Raw genomic sequence first — 21,873 nt, 5'->3', positions numbered from 1 at the left:
TCATGGCACCACACACATTAACCCGACGTGATATATTAAGAGGACCATAGAAAGAGTGTTAAGAAGGACAAGGCAACACAAGTGAGCCTAAAGGTTTACTACTAAGATGAAGTCCTCTCTGAGTCTGATCTGTGAATACTCGTCTTCTGAAAGTTCAAAGTGTGTTTGTTCAGTGCAGAGTAATGTTCCATGAGATAACGCAGCAGCACACGCCACCGACTTTTGAGTACTTAAACTTGATTTTATGCAGTGTTGATTATTCCATTTTATTTGCTGTGTTTGGAAATTGTTGTGCCTGACATCTACACTGCAAAGATCACCATGGATTCACTCTTACAAGGTGTATGACATCCTCTCTACTTGAATCATCACTCATAGTATATATACGTCTATCAACTTTATTAACATAAGGTTTCCTGCATAGATGGGCTGGTTAGATGAGTTGGTTAAACACCAGTGATTCCTCAAGTGGGGTCACAAGACATTATTTTTCCTTCCAAAAATATTTAAAAATGGAAAATGGTTAAAATGAGATATTTCACCTAATCATTTGAAAATATATACAAAAACAGGATGGTGTTTGGACTATTGTGTAGTGTTCTAATTCCAGTGTTTGGAGAGGCCTAATAGTGTGTGTGGCTGTGTGCAACGATAAATGCTTTAAGCACTGGCACTTCAACATTGTTGTTGTGCTAATACGCTAAAGGTTTGTATTATACCCACACATGTAATGCAGCTAGTTTACACAAAGCTGTAATTATTGTTACAAATGTCGACATTATAAAAGGAACTATTAGCTGGTCGTTGTCATTAACACAGTCCCTGTGTTATGTGAGAGAATCCAAAGTATGAATCTTTGTTTGTTACAGCGGATAGGTGCTCAAATATTGAAATGAATAAAATAAGATTATACATTAAATGGCAGAAATCTTTATCCTGTTAACCAATACATTTTATTCATGCATAGCCTATGCACATTGATGGATGTCTTTATGTATGGATGTAATGATTCACTAAAGTGATGATACAATTCACAGTACTTGGTTTACACTATGATTTCCTTCATGATTTATTTTACAAAATGAGGCTGTAGACAAATGATGACTGAAAAAGACTCCTTTAGGAGCGGCAAACACACCCGTCAGTGTGGTTTGGCCTTTAATGTTTTTTTTATTTGTTTTTTTGTTGTTTTTTTTGCAACAAGGAGATGATTGGAGCATCTCATTGTGGTGTCCATTGAACGCTGCATCACGTTGGTTGTGCTCTTTGTGGACTTCCCTGTCTCCTCGAAATATTTGCACACAGTTGTTATCTTGTCTGTTATCTTCTCACCTCTTTCATTTTCTGTCTCGGGGAAGCTAAAATGCTTCAACACCTCTTTAAAACATGGTGGTGCGTCCTTCTTTTCAAAACGTTGCTCTACAGCTTCTCACGCTCACCATATCATAAAGATTTTTTATTTTTTATTTTTTTTGAGTACCGATGTGAATCTCAACATCTTTGAATTGATTTTACACAAATGTATGATTAATCTTTACATCTGTATATTAATGTATCCATCATTCTTTAGTTCTATATGAAATAAATGCAATAGTCAGTCTGTGAACAATACTTTCTTCATGTAATTTTAATATGAATTAACCTTTAATCAGATATGAAACGTAAAAAGCTTGTATCCTGATTATTTTGTCTTGACTGAGCAACTGTCAGGTTACTGTCTGGTTGTTAGGAAGATTCAAAAAGCTGTTCTGACAAGCTGTTTGTAACCTGTTTGTAAATGAAGAGGACAAAGAACATTTTAACACCTGTAAAATGTCCCCAGAAACATGAAACATGAATGAAAGGTGTTGCTGCTGCTGTGTCTAATGGATGAGTCAACCGAACTTTCTTCTTGCCATAGGAATGGGCATTTCATTTAGAATTACTTTTTAAAAGTCACTTTATTAGAATACGTTCAAATATTCTCCTGTTGGTACGACATATCTTTTGTTAGCTAGATGCTAACACATAATGGAAAATGCCAGTAATGTGCAACCATAATTAGCATCACAGTTGATGTATTTCTAAAAGTTTACTTCACCATACAAACAACATATTATTTCAGTCAAAGATGTTTATCTCGACAGTCGTACATCCTGAAAGTAATGAGTTTTTTCTTCCTCCGATGTCGGTTAGCAAATAGCTTTCAGAAGAGCTGATGTACAGCCACCTCTGACAGTAGTATCAGAACAAGGTGCCACAAAAAATAATAGTAAAAATATATATATTTTACGATTAGATTTAAGTTGTATTATAACTCTTGAATTCTTTTTTTTTAAAAAGAGTGATTTAAATAGTTGAAAAACATGAGCCCTTTTAATATTTCAATATTGTTTTCACAACTTTATAAGCTTGTGTCAAGTGGCCAAACACTTTTAAGAAGTGCTCTTCCATATAATAATCAACCTGTATACAATTATTGAAAAAGCTATACGCTCACTGATTCTGTGCCTCAACAACAATGCAAAATGAGTTTTTAATTACTTGAATAATTGCAACATCTAGGACACATGCACTACAAGCTGACATGCTCACACGAAGAGCTTTCACCTTGGAAACTGAAAAAGACAATACGAGGAAGTAAAGAGTTCAGGCGGGACTGTTCCTTTGTCTTACAGAAGCTTCAAGTTCACTATGAGGGAGACACTAAGTGAAATCACAGCTGTTGGGCTGTGGATCAGCTTAACACTGTCAGGTCTTTCCCCAGGGTCCCTCCAGCACCAAAAATAGACCACAAACAGAGAGGGGGAAACTTCCCATGATGCACTTCCTTGCAGGGATGCCGGGATCACTATGACACAGGAATGTCCTGAATTGTGTATCAATTAATCAAGTGCTTGTGGACGAGGCTGTGAAACCAGATGTGAAGAGAGCCTGTGACGAACTGTGCAGACAGAACAGGTGACCAGGAAAGAATGACAATATATATGTTCTGAATACAACAAAAAAAGAAAGAATGTGAACAGCATAAAGCAGAGTCGAGGACACAGTGGTGTTGTGCCACAGCTGATAAATGCTAGAAAAACCCTGACTCTCACCCTCAATAAACAGTGCAGGAATTTGATAGGATCTCCATGTGTTGGCTTTCAAGGAAAAAGAGGAGGAAAAGATAGAGGAGTTATTCTTTAGGTCAACAATAACACGAGCTACACAATCCATTGTCCTGTCCCTTCTCCTAAAATAGACCGCACAGATTAGAGACCATACTGAAGCCGAGCAACACCAACAATCTGATGGTAATCAGATTCCACTGAAGACCCGTAAATGTGTATCGGGTCAGACCTTCTGTTCAGCTCAGCAGAGATGAATTGATTTTGTATTCACGGTTACAACCTCTGTCTTCAATCAATGGATACAGTTAGAACTTTGGGAGAGAGCGAGCTGAGGAAAGACATGCAGTAAAAGAGCCACAGGCCCGACCCGAACCCATGACATCAGTCTGCAGGACAACCACCAGGCCACAGGCTCGGGTCCTCAACTTTACCTTATGTGCACTAAGATGTGATTCCATGTGTTTGGTTTTTTAAGGCAAATTTAAAAATTTAAGGAAAAATCTATATTTTGTAGTGTTATTTTTGTTTTTTTTATTTATTTTATTACAACAGTAGTAGTAAAGTAACATGACTACTTTCATGCTTTGTTTATTCCACATCAGCAGTGCTTTGGCTGCAGGAGGAGCTGTTTTCTGTGAAAAAATATTTTGAAGCTTAGTTCGAAAAAGGACAGAGAACACGGTAGAGCATTCTGAGACATTGTTTGCCTCAGGAATTGTTGGAAACCATTGCCGATACAACAGCACAAATCCATTATCTGTTTGTGCAAGTTTTGGAACTTTGTTTTCAATTGAGAAATACCATTAATCCCAAGGACATTCCAAATTGCCTTCATGTATTCAATAACAAGAAAGAAACATAGGGGAGATGCAAATCAGTGTGCAGTGTCAACATATGAGTCATACATGTTCAGAAATGACCAATAGTTTAAGTCATCTGTTGATCTTGAACCTTTTTTGATAAGATTTTCAATAAATAAACTCAGGTGATTGATCAATGACTCACTTCCTGTCTGAACTAACAGATGGTTCAGGAAGCTGTCTTCTAATCATTAATGTTTGCTTCAAGCCAATTATGAGAAAAATCCAACACCATATTATGATCTTCATATTTTCAGTCCACAGGGCCTTCTGCGAGTCAGTCCTCTATCACAGCCATAAAGCAGTAACTCTTTGTCAAACAATAAAAATCCAAACTGTCCACTTAAATTCTTATCTTTTTCTCTTCCCAGCTTTTAGAGCCTCATTCCATTCCTCTGACATGTAGCTTCTGTCAAAGATCGTTGATGCCTTTTTTGGCATTTTTGGCAGCTGGTTGTCTCTGATCAAAGACTAAATGTTTGTGGAAGGAGTAACATTTACTTTTCTTTCAGAACTGTAGCCAACTGATAACAGCACAAGACACAAAGCTGCAAAATCATCAGTTCAGATCTGACCTTTGTTGTAGCTTAGACCCTCCCCTCTGTCTCCAGTGTCCCAACAATCCTTTATTAAGACAAAAACCAGGAATAGAAATAACAGCTATACCACCTTTACCCACCTAGACTGCAAAGGGACTCATGGTAACTTTTTAATTGTATTTTTCTAAACTAAGTTTAGCTTTCATTGTGTTTAGAACCTCACTATATTAACACACATGATCATGAACACATTTTCAGTAACTGTTATCCTTATGCTAAACATGAGTATATTGAGTATTCATTCAAATCCGCTGAATATTTTTTAACAATAGTTTAATAGTTTTTCTTTGTGCAACTGTAAACTAAAATACAGTAAAACAAACATACGTACAGTAAGCCTGGCCTGCTAGTTGATGAGTCACTTTAAGTCATACTTTCCGATGCTAAGGTAAATGGGTAGAAGTATAGGATGTGGCCTCATCTAGTCCATCCATATGCAAATTATGCAAATAATTTATCTAAGTAGGCATATTCTATAACTGGGACTGGAATCTCTCTGTCATGTTTAGCTATGTTAGTGTCACGTATGGTTCAAATGATAGAAATGTTTAACTGCTGGTTAGTCGGTTGATCAAGTCTGAAACATGCTACTGATGAGCTGAATCAAGCTTCACATTTAATGGGTGCCAGATGAGTTTACGCTATAGTCCTCCACAGAGAACTCACAATGTAGGAAGTAGTGAATGAGTATCTGTTTTTAGGACACAGCCAATGACTGCCAATAGGCTGTCCACTTGATATTTAACTTCTTCCACTTTGACGTTAATATTTATATTTTTCTTGGACTTTTCTTTCTGACATGTACGTACATATATTTCTGACACTTTTAATTGTAATCTTGATCAGAAGATCAAACTTGAAACTAACACCCATCATCCTCTGTTTTTGGGTCTATTGCTGGCTGTTCTTCATGCCATCATGGCATGGATATATTCACTTAACTTCAGCAAAAATGGAATCTTCAGTAAATAAATCAATTGGCCCTATCATGGTTACCAACTTTAGCATGCTAATGTTAAAACATGGCTCAAAGAACTGCAGTTCAGCTTCACAGCTAGCATGTTTGTATACAGTTGAAGAAAAAGCCAAAGTTGAAACCGCTGTGGAGCAGTTTTTTGTACTGATTAACAATTAGTCTAACATATAAAGATGATGAGAAATCTATGTTAATTCAACACTGTCACTTGTAATACCAGCCTTCGGGATTTTAACATACAGGTGCTACTAAATGTGAGAGTCCTGAGGTAAAAAGCTGGATCAGGCCCTGATGATGACAAGATGGAAAATAACTGGTGAAGAAAATCAAAGGGCATAAGACAAACATGCAGTCACACAAATGCCTCACACATTGGTCATGCTGCAATGAAGTGCCACATTGCAGTGTAAACACACAGACTACGTAGTACCCCTCACTCACTCTGTTGTTAAACGAGGATTCATTCATCATTATCCCGCTCTGTGGCGCCTCCTCATGCCCCACATAGCTAACACAATCCCGACACGGTCCTGAATGCTAACAGTGTTCTCTGTAATCAGCAAACTGGTGATAAAGGGAGCCGCCAGTTTGTCACTAGCTCATCGTTCACATCAATGCACCATGACGGCAGAGTGGGGAGCGACTTCAAAGAGCGACTATCCCGCCCGCAAAGACCTGTAAATGCTGACACAACAAACTGTGCTTATGGGAGCATCCTACGCATTGAGTGCTACCAAATATCATACATGTGGTTTTTTTTTTTTTTTTTTTTTTTAAAGATTTATTTTTGGCCTTTATCATAGAGGGAGGAAAGTGGACAGAGTCGGAAATCAGGGAGAGAGAGTGGGGAGAGACATGCGGGAGATGGGCCACAGGTCGGACGCGAACCCGGGCCGCCGGCGCGAGGACTGAACCTCAATACATGGGATCGCACGCACTGCCGCTGCGCCACCGGCGACCCCCATACATGTGTTTTTGTTGTGGGGTTTGAAGGGTGGGGGGAGAAACAGAAGGAAAGCCAATCTAAAAATAATATAACAAGCTGACATACTGTATCCAACAAACTCGAGGCAAACAAAGAGAGGAAGGCTGGAAAACATACCACTATGGAAACCTACTTTCCCTTCTTCCACTGCAGAGTCCTGGCCTGTCACTGTCTATGATACCTCACATATGAAAAACAGGACAACATGTCACCTTTGCCACAGACTGTTCCACTCAGGAAGAGAGGTGCAGTAAAATGTGACAGAAGGAAGCTACATCTACGTACGAGTGGTCTAAAAGTAGGAAAAAGGGGGAATCAGTCAGTCAGGCAGGCCAATGCTTTAAATTCTTTGGCTGTGGCCCAGGTCAGGGAATTCCCTCTGAATTCTGATTAGTGTTTGTACAAAACATGCTGACTGGCTGGATGTGTGTTTGACTGAACATCGGAACAGCAGAGCAGCCAATGTAAAGTTAACGCTGCCTTTCACACTGTTTAATGGAAAGGCAGGGGAATGTGCGTCAATCCCTTCAAATTGTTATGATTTTCATGAAAGATTATAGTCAAATGAACATTTCATCTCAGAACAGATGTCATGAGCTTATACTGTAGAGTTTTAGTGTTACCAATAGAAGTCAAACTAAGACTTTCAATAGTCTTCCAAACAGGCTGGAATGCAATGCAAACACGTTTACAATCCTTGGGAGATTTCCTGCATAATAAAAGTGATTTCCTTTAGACAATAGAGGAGAGGAGGTCGAGGCATGTGAAGGTCTCGTTCTTCACTGTGTCACACTCCTCAGAGGAATAGTGGGCAGTAAATGCACTTATGTATTACAGATGTGTTCACCACTCTATTTGCCTCTATGAAGGTTTATTCTCTGATGGGCCCACTGCCCAACAGAACTGTAGTATTGCCTAATATGTAAATTATGTATTTGGTTATGTTATAAGCTGTTTCAAGGCTTTTAATCATGAACAATCTTACACTGGCTGATGAAGAATATTTCTTAACAAAATATAGTATAGCTTCTGGTAATATTTAGTTTGAAAACTTTCTTTTTATCACATTCTTTATTCAGTTTTTACAAATATAAAGTCTTTTTAAAGCTTATTTATTGCAGAATTTTAAACCAAGCACATACAACACCCCTGTTTTGTATGACACATTATGAAAAAATAGAGTACAGCATTAATATCTCTTATTTCTTAAAGTTTAATTTTTAGATTGTTAAATACCAATGAGAAACCTTGATAACCAAACAAAAGGAGAAAAAAAAATGCAGTTCTCGTAACCTTTTTTTAAACTAACAAGCATCTTAAAACATACAAGTTATATATTATGTTCCTTAAGAGTGGATATTATTTCAGGTTACATTTTTGCTTTTACTGGATAATGGACTTCAATCACTGACTCGAGACAGATCTCTTTTTGAATCAAAGTAAACCATATCTCCGTGTGTAAAAGAAGAGAAATGGCTGCACAATGGCTGTATTCTTGCTGTCCAGCGACAAAAGCTAAGTGTAAAAACATACATTTGGTCTATTGGATGCTAACAGTTTGCTATGGCTCACTTCAGACTCCACACAGTAGCTGTACAACCCATGGAGGGATTGTATAAGGCTGCAGGTCTCCTCACAGGAAGTGCAACCGAGGCTGAAATCAATCTGAGGAGTAGACACAACGAGGCAGAGGTGGAGAGAGAGCGACCACTGGAGAGATCACATCAATCACACAAACTACATGTGGCAGCTTCCTGGAATCAGGCATTATCCAATGAAAGTACACATAGAGGGGCCTGTGTTCTGTAGCAGTATCACACAGTGTTCTCAGTAGCTAGACACTGCAGAAATAAAAGATGGGATGAATCAGGGTCTAAAAGTGTGTGTATGTGTGTGTGGTGTGTATGTGTGGGAGGTGGGGATGGGTGGGGTGGGGATCGTCGTGAATCACATAAGCTTCTTGTCCAGCTTTTGCACAGTATTGAGATCCAATAAACAGTTTCCTATTAGTGTGAATGTGTGAGGACTCACACTCAGTGTCTATACGGAGAACCGAAGCGTCAGACAGTTGCAAAGCTGCCGTTATAAAAACTTATTCCGGGATGAGCCTGATGAACCTGAGAGACCTAAAAAGCTAGCTTAATGTCATCTCTGGTGTTTGCAGAAGAAATGCTGTAGTGTCAGATAAATTCATTTAGTCTGTAATTCAGAGTTCTGCCTCTGCACACCTTCGAAACAGAGACAGTGAGCGTTAAGACCAGCGGCCTGTGCAGTAAGCCTTCACAATCAATGTGAGCTCCAAACTGTCACCTTTATTTCATCCTGACAGCGATCAACATCATATCCACCCCCAACACTAAGAGTTAGGGTGTGGTGGCATCATGGCATCATCAGAGCCAACATTGGGTTGTTTTTAATTACCAAATATTGTCCGCAAACTTCTGCGGACTGTCTTAATCGTATTACTACGTTGGCAATACTGTGGCACTGAAACTGTCAAAAAGTATCTGTATCTCTAATGGAAACTTTCTCTGGTCTGAGGAGTGTGCTGTGCACTTTGACACACTGTAACATGTTTTACACAAATCACTCCCTTTAATTCAACATACTTCATTCATCCTTTAAGAGGAAAGTCTAGTGAAATGACTATCTAATGTCCCTGGTTTATAATCCTGCCTTTAGTCACTTACATAGGTGTCTGGAAAGTTTTCAACGCGTAAACATACACAAATATCCAACATTTAATGACATTGTGAAGCTCCAGTTTATTGTAACATATGAAGCAGACAAACTGTGATGATGATGTGATGAGTTGTTATTGCTAAAGTGTGCTGTTCTTCGTTTATTAGGTTAAACATGTTGCGTTCCGGTAACAACCGTATATGTTCTCACCTGCTCTTTCCAGATTCTGTTCACCTGTGACTCAACCATACCAGCTGACCAATTCAACCAAATGATCGATTATCACCACCTAGAGTCCAATTTAAGTAAATAAATAAATCAAACCCACTGAAATACAATACATGAGTACACACACACGCTAGTTTTACACTCTGTTATCAAGATACATTTCTCACCAATAGGCAAATAGGGCCACATGGGGGTTGAGGGTCCTGCTCAAGGGAACATTGGCAGTACTTGAGAAGTGACCTGGCATCTCTCCAGCTGCCAGAGCATATTTCATATCCCCTCCAAATAAACATGAACCATCTTAATATAAACTTTATCTTATTCTATTTCTGGTCATCTTAAGACACATGTATCACTGTAATAATGTAAAAGTCATTTGTTGTTTCTAGTAGTGATCTTTTTTTTTTTTTTTTTTCTGTTAGTAGACAGAAACTGAAGCAACATGTGCAACTAACTTGTTCTGGGAGGTAAAACCTGACAGGTCACATGTTTCCTACATGTATAATGTGTAACTATGGAAACAACTGAAGCAAAGAACAGCTATGTGTGCTGACAAAAAGTGAAAACATTCCTTACGTGCCCTGTTTTAAAGATTGACTGTAGATCTCATTGACCCGCACACTGACAAAGAGGGACATTATGGGCGACTTGATAGATAACATTACACAGATAATTTTAGTTTTACAGGCAAGATGTTCGACTTTGCATGCTGTGTTTGCAATGCAAATGTGAGGTCTGAGAGGATGTCACTGAAATACCTGCGTGCTCTCCCTCCATCAGTATCAGTCCGTTTGCTCAGGCTGGCATACAGTGACACATTTTTCTGTGTCAACAGAAGTCACGCACAAAGATCTAACATTAGGCAAGAGGAGGCGAATGCGCTCAACTTTTATCCGCAGCTGCTACAACACAATGTTGTTGTTTTTTTACTTAAACTACTATTGTGAAGGCTGAGTTGAAAGTGTCTGAGCCGGGGGGATATTCGGAGCTTCCGCTGATTCCCAAACAATGGCTATGTGGGACACCCCTCCCTGCCTGCCTTCCTAAAAGGACACACAATAATACAAAACAGTGTGCACAATCTTTTTCTTCTTTACAAAAACCCTTTTAAATCTGGAGAAAAAAAAACTATATAAGAATAATGAAATACCTTTGAGAGACGTAATCTCATTTTGGATAGACCTGAAGGTGTCCATAGTCTTTTCGGGCCTCCTTGTGAATATTGAAGATGATGAGTGATGTGAATGTTGAAGCTTCACAAGTCTGGCAGCCTTCCTGTTCAGCTGGACTGATGCCTTGTCTGAGTAGATTCCTGTACTTAGTGTGTGAGTCTCTTCAGTCACTCTTTGGTCACTTTTCTCCTCTCTCTCTCTCTCTCTCTCTCTCTCTCTTTGCCACTACAGGTCTGCTGACCGGTACGCCACTCTGTTTTGGTTCGTGTACCTACACCATGTGCGCACACACACACACACACACACACACAAATTCACTCACTCGCAGTCACTCACACCACAAACATTTTGTGTAGGAATCTACACGGTGCAAGGCTCCTCCCTTGTCCCCTCCTTCTCTTCCTCTACCTCCTCAGTCTCTAGAACACAAACCTAGCCAGTCAAACAGCTTTACAATAAAACAGCCAACCAGGATAAAGATTAGATTATCCCTATACTCTATGAGGATGACTTAAGGAGATACTAGGAAGCAGAGGCTAAGTCAAATATATACAAATAAACATGTTTGGTGTGTTGCTGTGTGTGTGTGTGTGTGTGTGTGTGTGTGTGTGTGTGTGTGTGTGTGTGTGTGTGTGTGTGTGTGTGTGTGTCTGTGTGTTGTGTGTCCATGCAGAGTCACAGAATCCCAGTGCCACACCCAGATCCCTGCAGCAGTTCCAGGATGAGGCTGATGCTTCCACACAGTGATCACAAACGTGGGAGATAGAACTACTCCCTCTCTCTAATACTAAACCAAACAAGCCAAGGCCTAATTCAACATTCACCAGCTCATAGCACCTTACCTAGTAACTGTTGCAGTACTTTTTTTTTTGCCTGAAGAGTTAATAAAAGAGAGCACTTCTCCCTGGTGCATGCTAGGACATAGGAATTTCACAAATGTTTCCTTAACTCATGATAAAGTCTTTTACATGTTTTAAAGGTGTAAGGAACCAAAGCTTACGATAAAAATTGCCTTATTTAAAGTGCATTTTTGAAGGGTTTTTTTTAGCTTTTTTTACTGCCTAACACAAACATTACTTTATTTGTTGTTTGTTGTTGATTGTTTTATCATGTTTTATTTTGAAAGGACAAAAGTAAAGGAAGTTCTGTTGCAGGGTACCAAACAAGCCGAAGTAGGGATCAAACAAAGAGGGCTTACTGACGTGCTGATGTGATCCAATGTCTATGAACTATTTTCAATGAGAGCTTTGTGAGCACAGCAACAAAAGCAAAAAAAAAAAAAAAAAAAATTCTGCCTGTTACAAGCCGAATAAAAACACTGATGGTGGACACAAAACTCAAAGTCACTGTAGAGTCACAGTACATGAGCTGGGTTGAAATGCAAATCATTCAAATTGACACTAACTAACTTTTAGTTGTACATTAATGGACTTATATTTTTTATAATATCTCAAAGTGTGCACACACTAAGCAGGGCGCTTCAAACTAGCTTTTATTAAGAGCAGCCACTGAATTCCAGGGAAACTAAGAGAAGCCCAGGCAAATATTTGAATACACCAGTTGCAACATTCCTCAGCAGGAGCAGCAGCTTTGGAAAGCTTATAAGCATTTCAAACATGTTTTATAAAAGACCAATAAAAATCCAAAAGTGCAATATCCATATATAGTAAACACTGTGGATGTTTTCCTTTTTTTAAAAATTTTGATTCAATCATGGACCAACAGAAAAGGGAATGTACAGTTTCATCTCTGCAGGTATGCTCAAAATGAAGTGGAATGTTTCCAATTTGAGGCAGCCTACGGCCAGCCCTTGACCTCGTAATAAAAAAATGGCTCGATTCATACTGTTATTTATTGGTAAAATCTTCAATCTCTTTGGGTTTTAACAGATATTGCAGGACTTTATAAAAACAGCTATAAACATAGAGCGAATACTACGCCGACAGTGATCGTCAAATTAAAACGGTTTCTCTGAAAAGCTTCCAACGTTTGCATTAAAGTCCAGAGATACAAACAAAGCTCCATCAGTAGCAAACATCTTTAGCTCCTCTTTTTCAACAAACTATGTTTTAAACCCTGCCTTACCCAGAAGCAATAAGCATAGTTAAAGTCAGACCATCCTCTCATAATCAGTTAGCTTCTGTATCAGCTCAGACAGCAGGCGGGCGGGCTGCAAAGCTCTGTGTTTGAGCTCTCACACGGCCTCTTGTACTTAATAAAGGACGTCTGGAGGAAATGACTGGCACATTTTTGGCAGCAGAGAAAATGGAAGTCTTGCTGTTCTGCACAGTCAAGGAGAATTCAATTGTGTGTCTATTTGTGTGTCTGTGTGTGTGTGTGTGTGTGTGTGTGTGTGCGTGTGTGTGTGTGTCTATGTTTTCAAAAGTGCACAGCTTGTGAAAGTGGCTGTGGCAGCTGTCTCTGAGTACTACTTAAGAATTGTTTTGTTTTTGTTACCAGCCTTATATAACAGCATGACACACACTTACACATACCCACATGGACATAGAAGCATGTCAACGTACAGATTAGCCCAGCTGTGTGATTTTTGTGTGATTTAAGTGTGTGACTGCTTGCTTTGGCTGACATGAGTCATTCTGCAGGACTCTTTCTCTTTTCATGCCTGTGTGCAGTCTTTTTCTTAAAGGCACAATATGTAAGATATCTACTGAACTAAATCATGAAATGACCTCACAATATCATTAGGGGCATTAAGAGAACATGCTATGTTGAAGTGCTGGCTTCTTTGAAAACAACTAAGTTTCGATTCCCGTTTGGAATTGTCTGGTTTTGTTTTGACCAGAGAAGGTAGGCGATTTAAATCTAAAGTACCCATCCTGAATGGACCCCACTCACCAGTTATCCTGCACAAACCAACAGGGATGCAGCGATGCAGGGATGGAAGCTGACATGCTAACTGGTTCAGATACACCTGATTCTACCGTACATACGTTTTTTTTAGCATTTTCTGAAAAAAGAGAGGAGAGGTCAGAATGCGGCACTGCTTCAAGGTCAATACGGAGCTGGTTAAAAACGGAAGCTTCATTGTCTCTGACATGGCAAACAGCATGCACATCAACTCCAGGAAGCCTATTTAAACAAAGGGGCATAACTTACTAAAGGTTTGCATGTCTTGAAACTTGTGCAAAGTTGATACCACGGGCAAACATTTTACTATCTCACTACTAACAATGTGCAGTAAGGATTACGTCTTTCACATGAGCAAAACAACAACGCATTGTCCATTTAGTAGGCTTGCCTGAAAATATGCAATATGGGGTGTTTTTGCTCTGGCATGCAAAATACTGGGTGAGTTAGTCCACGCACTGCATTTTAACAAGCCAGGCAAAAATTGCAGTGATTGTGACGGTGCCTAAATATAACACCTTCAGAAGGAACGTGCAGTGAGCCCAGTGTTACAGGCTGCTGTTATTGTAATTAGAAGGAGACGAAGGCCCAATAAAAAAGGTACAAATATCCCATTTTCTAATGATTCAATAATATTTAACAAAGATTAACTCCATGATTAAACTAATATATATATATATATATATAACTGAAGGATTTCACAGCCTCTGCATTCTAAATAGTTTCTGCCTTCCTATTTCCCTCTTCTCACCAACTGGGCATCTCCTTTTTCTCGTGTAGCGCGTCTCTCCCCTAGCTCGTCCACCTTCAGTGCACTCCTCCACCTGTTATCGTTCACGCAAATATTCTGAGGAGATCAACCGCAAAACGCCATCAACCAAATGTGCAATTTGGAGTGAATACGCAATTTAGTACTCGTTAATTGGGATCTCAGTAAATCAGGCTCCGAGTATTAGGGGGCGGCTGTAGCTCAGTGACAGAGTCGGTCGTCTCTCTAGCAGAGAGTTAGGGGTTCGATCCCCAGTTCCTGCAGCAACATTGTCTGATGTGTCCTTGGGCAAGACACTTTCAAATTTCTAACGCTGTTTGTTCAGCAGGAATGGGTAGAAATGGGATTAGTTATTCTACTATTTACCATCCTAAAAAATATAAATAAAATATTAACTAGCACAGCAGAAAGTGTGAAACATTATCATATAGAGAGAGTTCACTCGCCCCCCCCCCCCCCCCCAACCACACACACACACACTGAAATTATCTTCCAGCATCCCTGACCCTGGTTCAAACCAGTAAACAGTAGCTTAGCATGGCAAGGTACAAGTGTGTGAACAATCATAAATCTCCATATGAAGCATTTTATTTACAAGCTGAAGGACTCAGCTAATGAACCTTTGTGTTTATTTTCCAGTATTTAACTTATTCTTCTGTGCCGTTGACATTTGCAAACAAATATTTATTTATTGCCTGCTGCTGGATAATCAATCGAGCATAATGTCTCTAATTGCAGTAATACATTCATCAGCTGGAGGCTTTAAAAGAAATGAAATAGTTGTGGCTGTGTGATGCGGACAACTTGGATTTTTAATTTTTTTGCAGACGATTTTATGGAAAAGGCCTGAAGGAAATGTAGAGACATATAAATCTATATCCTTCAGGAATACCTGATATGGCTTTGAATAAACAACGTCATTGTAACACTGCTACATGTGGTTCATGTAAAGTGTTTTTCTCAGATGTTTTTGACTTTGCACTGTGCTTGACAACTGGATTCATTACAAACCGACACGATCCTTTATTATTGTTTCAAATATTTGCAGCGATGTTAAACAAAAGCAGAAGCCTGCAGATGCGTGCGTGATTATATCCTGCAACAAACACAGATAACCATGTCAAACACTAACTCTTCAGCGGCTCAAGGTCGCAGGGATGAATCGTTTAGCTGCTAGCACGGTTTCATGACTGGCTTTGGAGGAATGAGAGTTATGAGGAGCAGACCTTTTCTCATGCTAATCCAGGCTAAGGTATGTGCCTCTGTCCAGTGCGGACTCACAGCAGGGTCCTGAGTTTATAAGCAGCCACACAGCCTGTAAAAGGCTGAGGTTTATTTGTTAAGGCTTGCTATGGGAATCTCTTCTAAACCTCAAACTAACAGTCAAAGGCTGAAAGATTACTGCTGCTAAAATACCGCCCGGTATTTCCTTCATTACCTTTTACAGAAGTGTCAGAAAGAATGAGCTAAGTCTGCGTGTAAAGTGAGTTTTATGACATGATGAGCTATATTTATCGAGAAAAAATAAATTTATTTTCTAGGCTCGTTGGCCTCTATAAGTTAGGACATATATAGAGAGACAAGAAACGTGGGAAGAGGAACAAAGTGGAGGACGATAACTATCAACAGCATCCGGATCAGGAGTTGAACCTGCAACCGGTACAAAGGGCACCTTTGTCGTGTTGAAACAAAGACAAACACTGGACTTATATGCCAAGGTTTTTCAAAAACTTAGAGTGCAAATTTGAATGGACAAAGCCTGAGTGACATCACTCAGCTGTTACTGCAGGGGGCTTTGGAGTACCATCAGAGTGGTTGCCATGCTGTATATGCAGTGTCAGACTACCATTCATGCAAGCTAAGGACCGGCTGAGAGCTGGAGCTAAGGCAGGTTTTAAGCCTCCTGACAAGCTGTTACACTGCGCCCGCCTGTCAATCAGGTCAGTTTCTGGCCTCATTGTGAATAACATCCTTATCCGTCATTCAAAAAAAAAGGGAAGACTTATACAAAAAATTCAACCACCATACTGCGTGTGCCGATCGAGACATGAACTAATCAACCCAATTACCGTAAATTCCGTACTATTGAGCGCACCTGGATATAAGCCGCAGCGGCTAAAAATAAGTAAATAAATGTATTTGTACATATATAAGCCGCACTTGATTATAAGCCGCAGGTGTCCACGCTATAACAAGAGCTATTTACACAGACGTAGGCTACCGGTAACATCCGCAAATACTGTAGCGTCCGTACGGACGTTAAAGGACGACGAGAGCGTTCAAATAATAACTTTTAATAACCTGATCACTGTCGGCCGTGACCACGCCGTTTACAGCAGAGAGCAACACATAACTTGCCGTAACAATCCAACTCTCTCCCCCAGCGTTCTCTCATACAGCCACTCAACACGTTCTCGCTGGTGCATTCACTGACTCTCCACACAATCGGAATTATGAACACATTATCAACTACTGACTTTGCAACATGAACCGTTACAATACGAAGCCTAGCCGACGGTGTCTGTAACACGGCTGATGAAAAAGATGACCGTAATATATTTCACAAGAAAAAGTCCATCCATTCACTGCCTCAGAATGACTTCATTACTCACTTCCTCAGTCTCTGTTGTCGCTGTCAGTGTCATCTTAACGTGCAGCAGCTCTGTTAGCTTCTTTGACAGCCAGGTCGATCGCCTTTAACTTGAAAGCTGCATCATATGTATTTCTCCGTGTGTTTTCCATCATGAGGGTGCGTGCATGAAGCGCAAAATGACTGATATTAAGATCCGACGTGACGAAGTCAAATGTTTTTGCGGCAGAAGCTCATTGTCCCCCATAAAAAATCCATGCATTAGCCGCACCGGAGTAGAAGCCGCAGTGCTCGAGGTGTGAGAAAAAAGTAGCGGCTTATAGTCCGGAATTTACGGTAGGTTTTTTGAACCGGGTATGTAAACATGTTAGTTAAAAGGGCTTTTTTTTTTTTTTTTAACATGTACTTCCAGTGCTTCTGCAGCCAGCCTCAAGCAGACACTCGATGAACTGCAGGATGTTGCACTTCTGCGTCAGCTACATTTTTCCTTTTTTGGAGGTTCCCACTTGATTGAAAAGCAGCTTTATGACCTGTTGTCATAAGCTCATGTGTACTAAAAGGGAACCCTGTGGGGTTTCTGAACACCAGAAGTATGAAGCATTGTTTTTTTTTAAGCAGGTTATTTGTGTATGCGTGACTTCTAAAGTGACGAAGAGTCCATAACTAAAAATAGGTGAGTATAACGATTTCACAATAAGTTCAACGACATCTGGAATATGAGCTTCTGGGAATATTAAATGAGAAAAAAAAGACTCAGTAATTACACTTTTTGAGGTTTTATTGTACCTTCACAAAACCTTTTATTTGATACTCTTCACCTAGGAGTGTTTGATAAATCTGCTGGCTCTCGGCCCCTCTGCTCCGTCTGCATCAGACCGGTAGCCCTGCTGTGGATCCAGACAAAACATTCCTTCTGTCTGAGGTCACCCAGCCACTCAAATCTCCGGCCCAATGTACCGGCTTAGAGCCCCGAGCGGCAGTCAGCAGGAGATCTGCCTCACCACCGAGAGAGACAGTCTCTGCGCTCGCCTGCGATAAAATGGTTAAGCCAGTGGAGTGAATGCAACAGATTATTGACTGTCAATCAGAGATGTGATGTGCTGTGAGGGGGAAAGAGTGACTGTGGATGGAGAAGTCATGTCAAGTTTGTCATGTTTTCGCTTGTATCTGAAGCATCCTGTACAGTAGTAATCAAAACAACTATTTCTGTTGAGTTTTATTTTGCCATGTGTGTTCCACACTGGTATACTCAAGTCAGGCAAGGGATTCTGGGAATTAAGAGAGAGGGGAAACAACATTCACAGAGCAAATGACCTCCCATGCTCCACCCTTGGAGATGTAAAGACCAAAGGTCCCATGGGGGCTTTTAAGTAATGTGAGATCCTTCCCTTTCAGATCTTCCCCGTGTGGATATTCGGATAAAATGATGACAGTGAGTTGGACTCTAGAAGGTTGTGCCCCAAGTCACACACAGTTTGCAGAAGGAAGAAACAGAGGGCGTGATTAAGATGTTTCAAGAACTAACCCGGGGGCCCAGAAGGTCCCCCCACCCACACTCTGACTCATCGGCTTTTACTCAGAATCCTCCAGAGAGATGCTGTCATTCCAGCTTTTTTTAGACTTCACCATCAGCTACTGAAGAAGGAGGCTAATCCAGGCTTTGATTGAGGATGATCTGAGAATTCCCCCAACTTGCTATGACTATGAAAGTTTTGATATTAGCGTCCTTCCTTCCTGGAAATCAGGTCAAAGACCGATTTCCTTAAAAGTCCATTTTCTCTGCTCTTTTCACTGTGCTGTTATGAGGACAATGATCCACAAGGGGGCTGTGCTTACTCTGTGAAGCCCAGATAAGCTCAACCAACGTGAGGAGGAGAAAGTAGAGCTGACAGCAAAGAAAATATTATGATCCTTAAGGTGCTATCACATACAGTGAGAAAAAAAAAAGATCATGAATAAGACATGAAAAATAAAATCTCAAACTGCTTCTCTCATAAGAGCACTTTAAATGTCTGCGTACAGTAGTGGAATACTAACAGAGAGAAACTCATCAATTATGTAGTGTACACTTAGTAATACGCATACTTAATAAATGGAACACATTCCTTCACTTTAGATACACACACACCCTGCTGTGCCTTCTGCAGGGAGAGACAGAACCCTCCAAGGACCTGGAAGCTGGAGGCTCACACAAGACTGGAAACACTTTCTTTGCCAAGCGATGCCTCCCATGGGCCTGAAGGGAAAGTACATGGAGCTGGCAGGGTGTGTGTGTGTGTGTGTGTGTGTGTGTGAGTGTTTCAAACAATCCCAGCAGCAGGATGGAAAAGTGTGACACTGCTCTGGGCTCTCATCACCTGTCAAACCAGTCAGATTTTCACTGGTGGAGCAACACCCACAGCTGCTTAGCTACAGTTGTAGGCACAACAGAGGAGATGTCACAATTAAGAGAGGCAGAGGGTGAAACCTGTCAAAGTGTTTCTGCTCAGAGAATCAATGTGTGATTTGGTCTTGCAAATACCAAAAGTCCTTCCAGTCACAGCAACTACAAAAGTTAATGATGAAAGCTGGTTAATTCATTGTTTAACGCTTAAAGTCACTGATAATCATTTGTCAAGCAAAACCAGTCAGCATTTCTTCATTCCAGCTCCTCAATGTGTAGATTTGTCTTAATGTGTCACAATGGTTAATTAGATAATCAGGCTTTCATGTTCCAACATGCAGCTTTAAAAGGTGTAAGAGCAAACAAAAAAAATAAACAACAATGGTGACAATAATTGTTAGTTTCTTGCTTTACTACGATAACGTATTAAGACAATGTGTTAAATAGTTCCTTTAGAGAAGCTGAAAAGTTTGATTTTGTTTCTAAAAACACTTCTTTATTGATAAGTCAATCATAAGAATATAGCAGGACAGAGGACTTTCTCTCTGTCACTGTGCTAAATTACCCATGGCAAGGGTCTGCTATCCCTCGATGGCCCCCCGTTGTTAAGAAAATAAACCGTTACTATGAGGAGCAAGAGGTTGCTAGGGACACAGCTCTAATCAAAGGCTGCCTGTGAGTAAGTGTAATCACATCAATCCTCAGAAATGAGTCTGGCTGATTTGACGTTAGTTTTCTTTACGATATCAGACAAAAAACTGGATGATATGACGGAGACACTGAGGATGGCGTATGATAGGTGACCGAACCTGACATGGGATACAGAGGTGTTTGTAAGGGTGGTGAATGGAAAAGAAAATGACGACAGCCTCGGTGCAGCACTGATTCATGTGGACCCGTTCAGCTTGTCTCACTTCACCATCAGTGGAGATCATCAGTTTAATGACAGTTATAAAGGCTAGCTTCGCTAACAATTCATAAAATCACTTCCAATAAAATGTCATGTAAAATCACTGATTTTTTTCAAGTAAGCAGCTTTCTAAAAAAAAAAAAAAAGGGTGGGGATGTCCATAATGTAACCATACATCTTTGAAGAGTGTGAGTAAGTGTGGTTTAAGCATTGTGTCGTTGACTTGGCAGAAACACTTTTAGAAGCACAATAAAACCTGAGGCCCAAGCAGGGCTCCCCTCTCACCTAACACATAACTACTTCATCCAAACAAACTAACCACGAGAGCGACATCAACCACATAGCAGATCAACGCTAACACTCCTCTCTTTCATATTAAGCCGTTTCTTCTCCTGTAGTTCTGCTTTTAAACTCCTATTTGCCTCTGAGTCTCTGCTTCCTGTCGTCCTTCTCTCCCACAGTCTCTGAGTGCCTCATCATCTTTTTCTGTCTCTGCTATGCATGACAGGACTTTCTGCTGCAGGCGCCGCTCTGGCTACCAACCGCTCTGCTCCGCTCCAGGGATGGGTGCTGGGCCTGCCTGGGACTCCTACATGTCTGACAGATTTACATCGATTCTTCCACAGACTTTAAAGCTTTCCCAAAGTTCACACCAATGTGTCTCTATTAAAACGCTGACTCTTGCAGTGCGTGGCCTCTTACTGTAAGTCACATGAAATATTTAGTACAAGACCACTTTCTGTTTCTCTGTCTAAAATACAATTTGATCCCTGCAGTCAAACAAGATTTACAAAAATCTTAAACAGGACATTGATTAAAATAGTCTGTTTTCTCATTCGTGCTGGGAGACAACAGGAAGTCAGGCAGCTAGGCAGCAAGATGTCACAGAAAAATATTCTCCCCTGGATCAGATGACAAAAGACTTGCTTCATGAGGCCCAGGATGAGACGCAGATTTTGGAGACTTTTTATTGACTGGACGCATTTACTTCCACAGTCATGGTGATACACCATTCTTTATGTTGGTAACATTTTCTTCATCTGAAGAAATGTGCACCAACGCTGCAATCATCATTATGGAAGCATCAGCATTTTGGTTTTATACAATGAATAGAAAAAAATATGTCCATTGGCAAATATGAAGTTAGCTACAGTATACTGTATGAGTATTCAATGTTAATCTGTTGTTTTGCATCAATTTAAGGTTGACAAGCTAGTCTAACTCGCTGCTTAATCAGAGAAGATAGCATTTGCTGGACAGAAGAAGTCCGTAGTTTGATGTTTCATGATGCCTCGATGTTGCGATTGCGACAATTCATGCAAATTCAACCAATCCCCCTGAATTCTGGCCGACCTTCCATTTTTGTCAAATCACTGCATTCTTTCTGCAAATTTGAGAAATCAAAATAGTTTGCCCTGTGAGTTTCACCAATCATAGCTGTCATCCACAATTTAAATCCACTCAATCACACAGGTCTCCGTATCAGCCCGAAACTGTTAGCTTGTCACAAATGTGTTCTGAGTTCATCTTTTTCATAACAGAGACAATCCAATGTAGCTATAATGACGTCTAATATGAACACATGAGCAAGGATGCTAGCTAAACATATTACTTATGTTTGGTCTAATTCTTGCTTCTTTTTTCCTTTCCTGTAGAACATTCAGCAAACCATCGGCCCTGATGGACTCCAAAATACCAAAATGTAATTTAACTAAGAGAATTGAAAGGTAATAGCAGTTTAGCTGCAACATTGCCCTTT

General features: G+C 40.2%; 2 protein-coding genes across 3 annotated transcripts in view; both read right to left on the bottom strand.

Annotated features, from left to right (window-relative positions):
- The window catches only part of LOC306824090 (microtubule-actin cross-linking factor 1-like), a 54,459-nt gene that overhangs the window by 6,988 nt on the left and 25,598 nt on the right, over nt 1-21,873 (bottom strand). The gene's annotated exons all lie outside the window — the stretch shown is intronic.
- Nucleotides 1-21,873, bottom strand: part of LOC306824087 (plectin-like) — a 115,158-nt gene that overhangs the window by 81,797 nt on the left and 11,488 nt on the right. The window contains exon 1 of one of the 2 annotated variants that reach the window (XM_079344057.1): nt 10,573-11,082. The exons of the other annotated variant lie outside the window; for it this stretch is intronic. Coding sequence (XP_079200183.1) covers nt 10,573-10,618 — 46 coding nt within the window. The 5' untranslated portion in view covers nt 10,619-11,082. Of the gene's footprint in view, nt 1-10,572; nt 11,083-21,873 lie in introns of those variants that run through there. 2 annotated transcript variants of the gene reach the window in all.

The sequence above is a fragment of the Symphodus melops genome (assembly GCF_947650265.1).
Source record: "Symphodus melops genome assembly, chromosome: 5".
NCBI lineage: Eukaryota > Metazoa > Chordata > Actinopteri > Labriformes > Labridae > Symphodus > Symphodus melops.
This window is presented reverse-complemented; position numbering and strand designations above follow the sequence as displayed.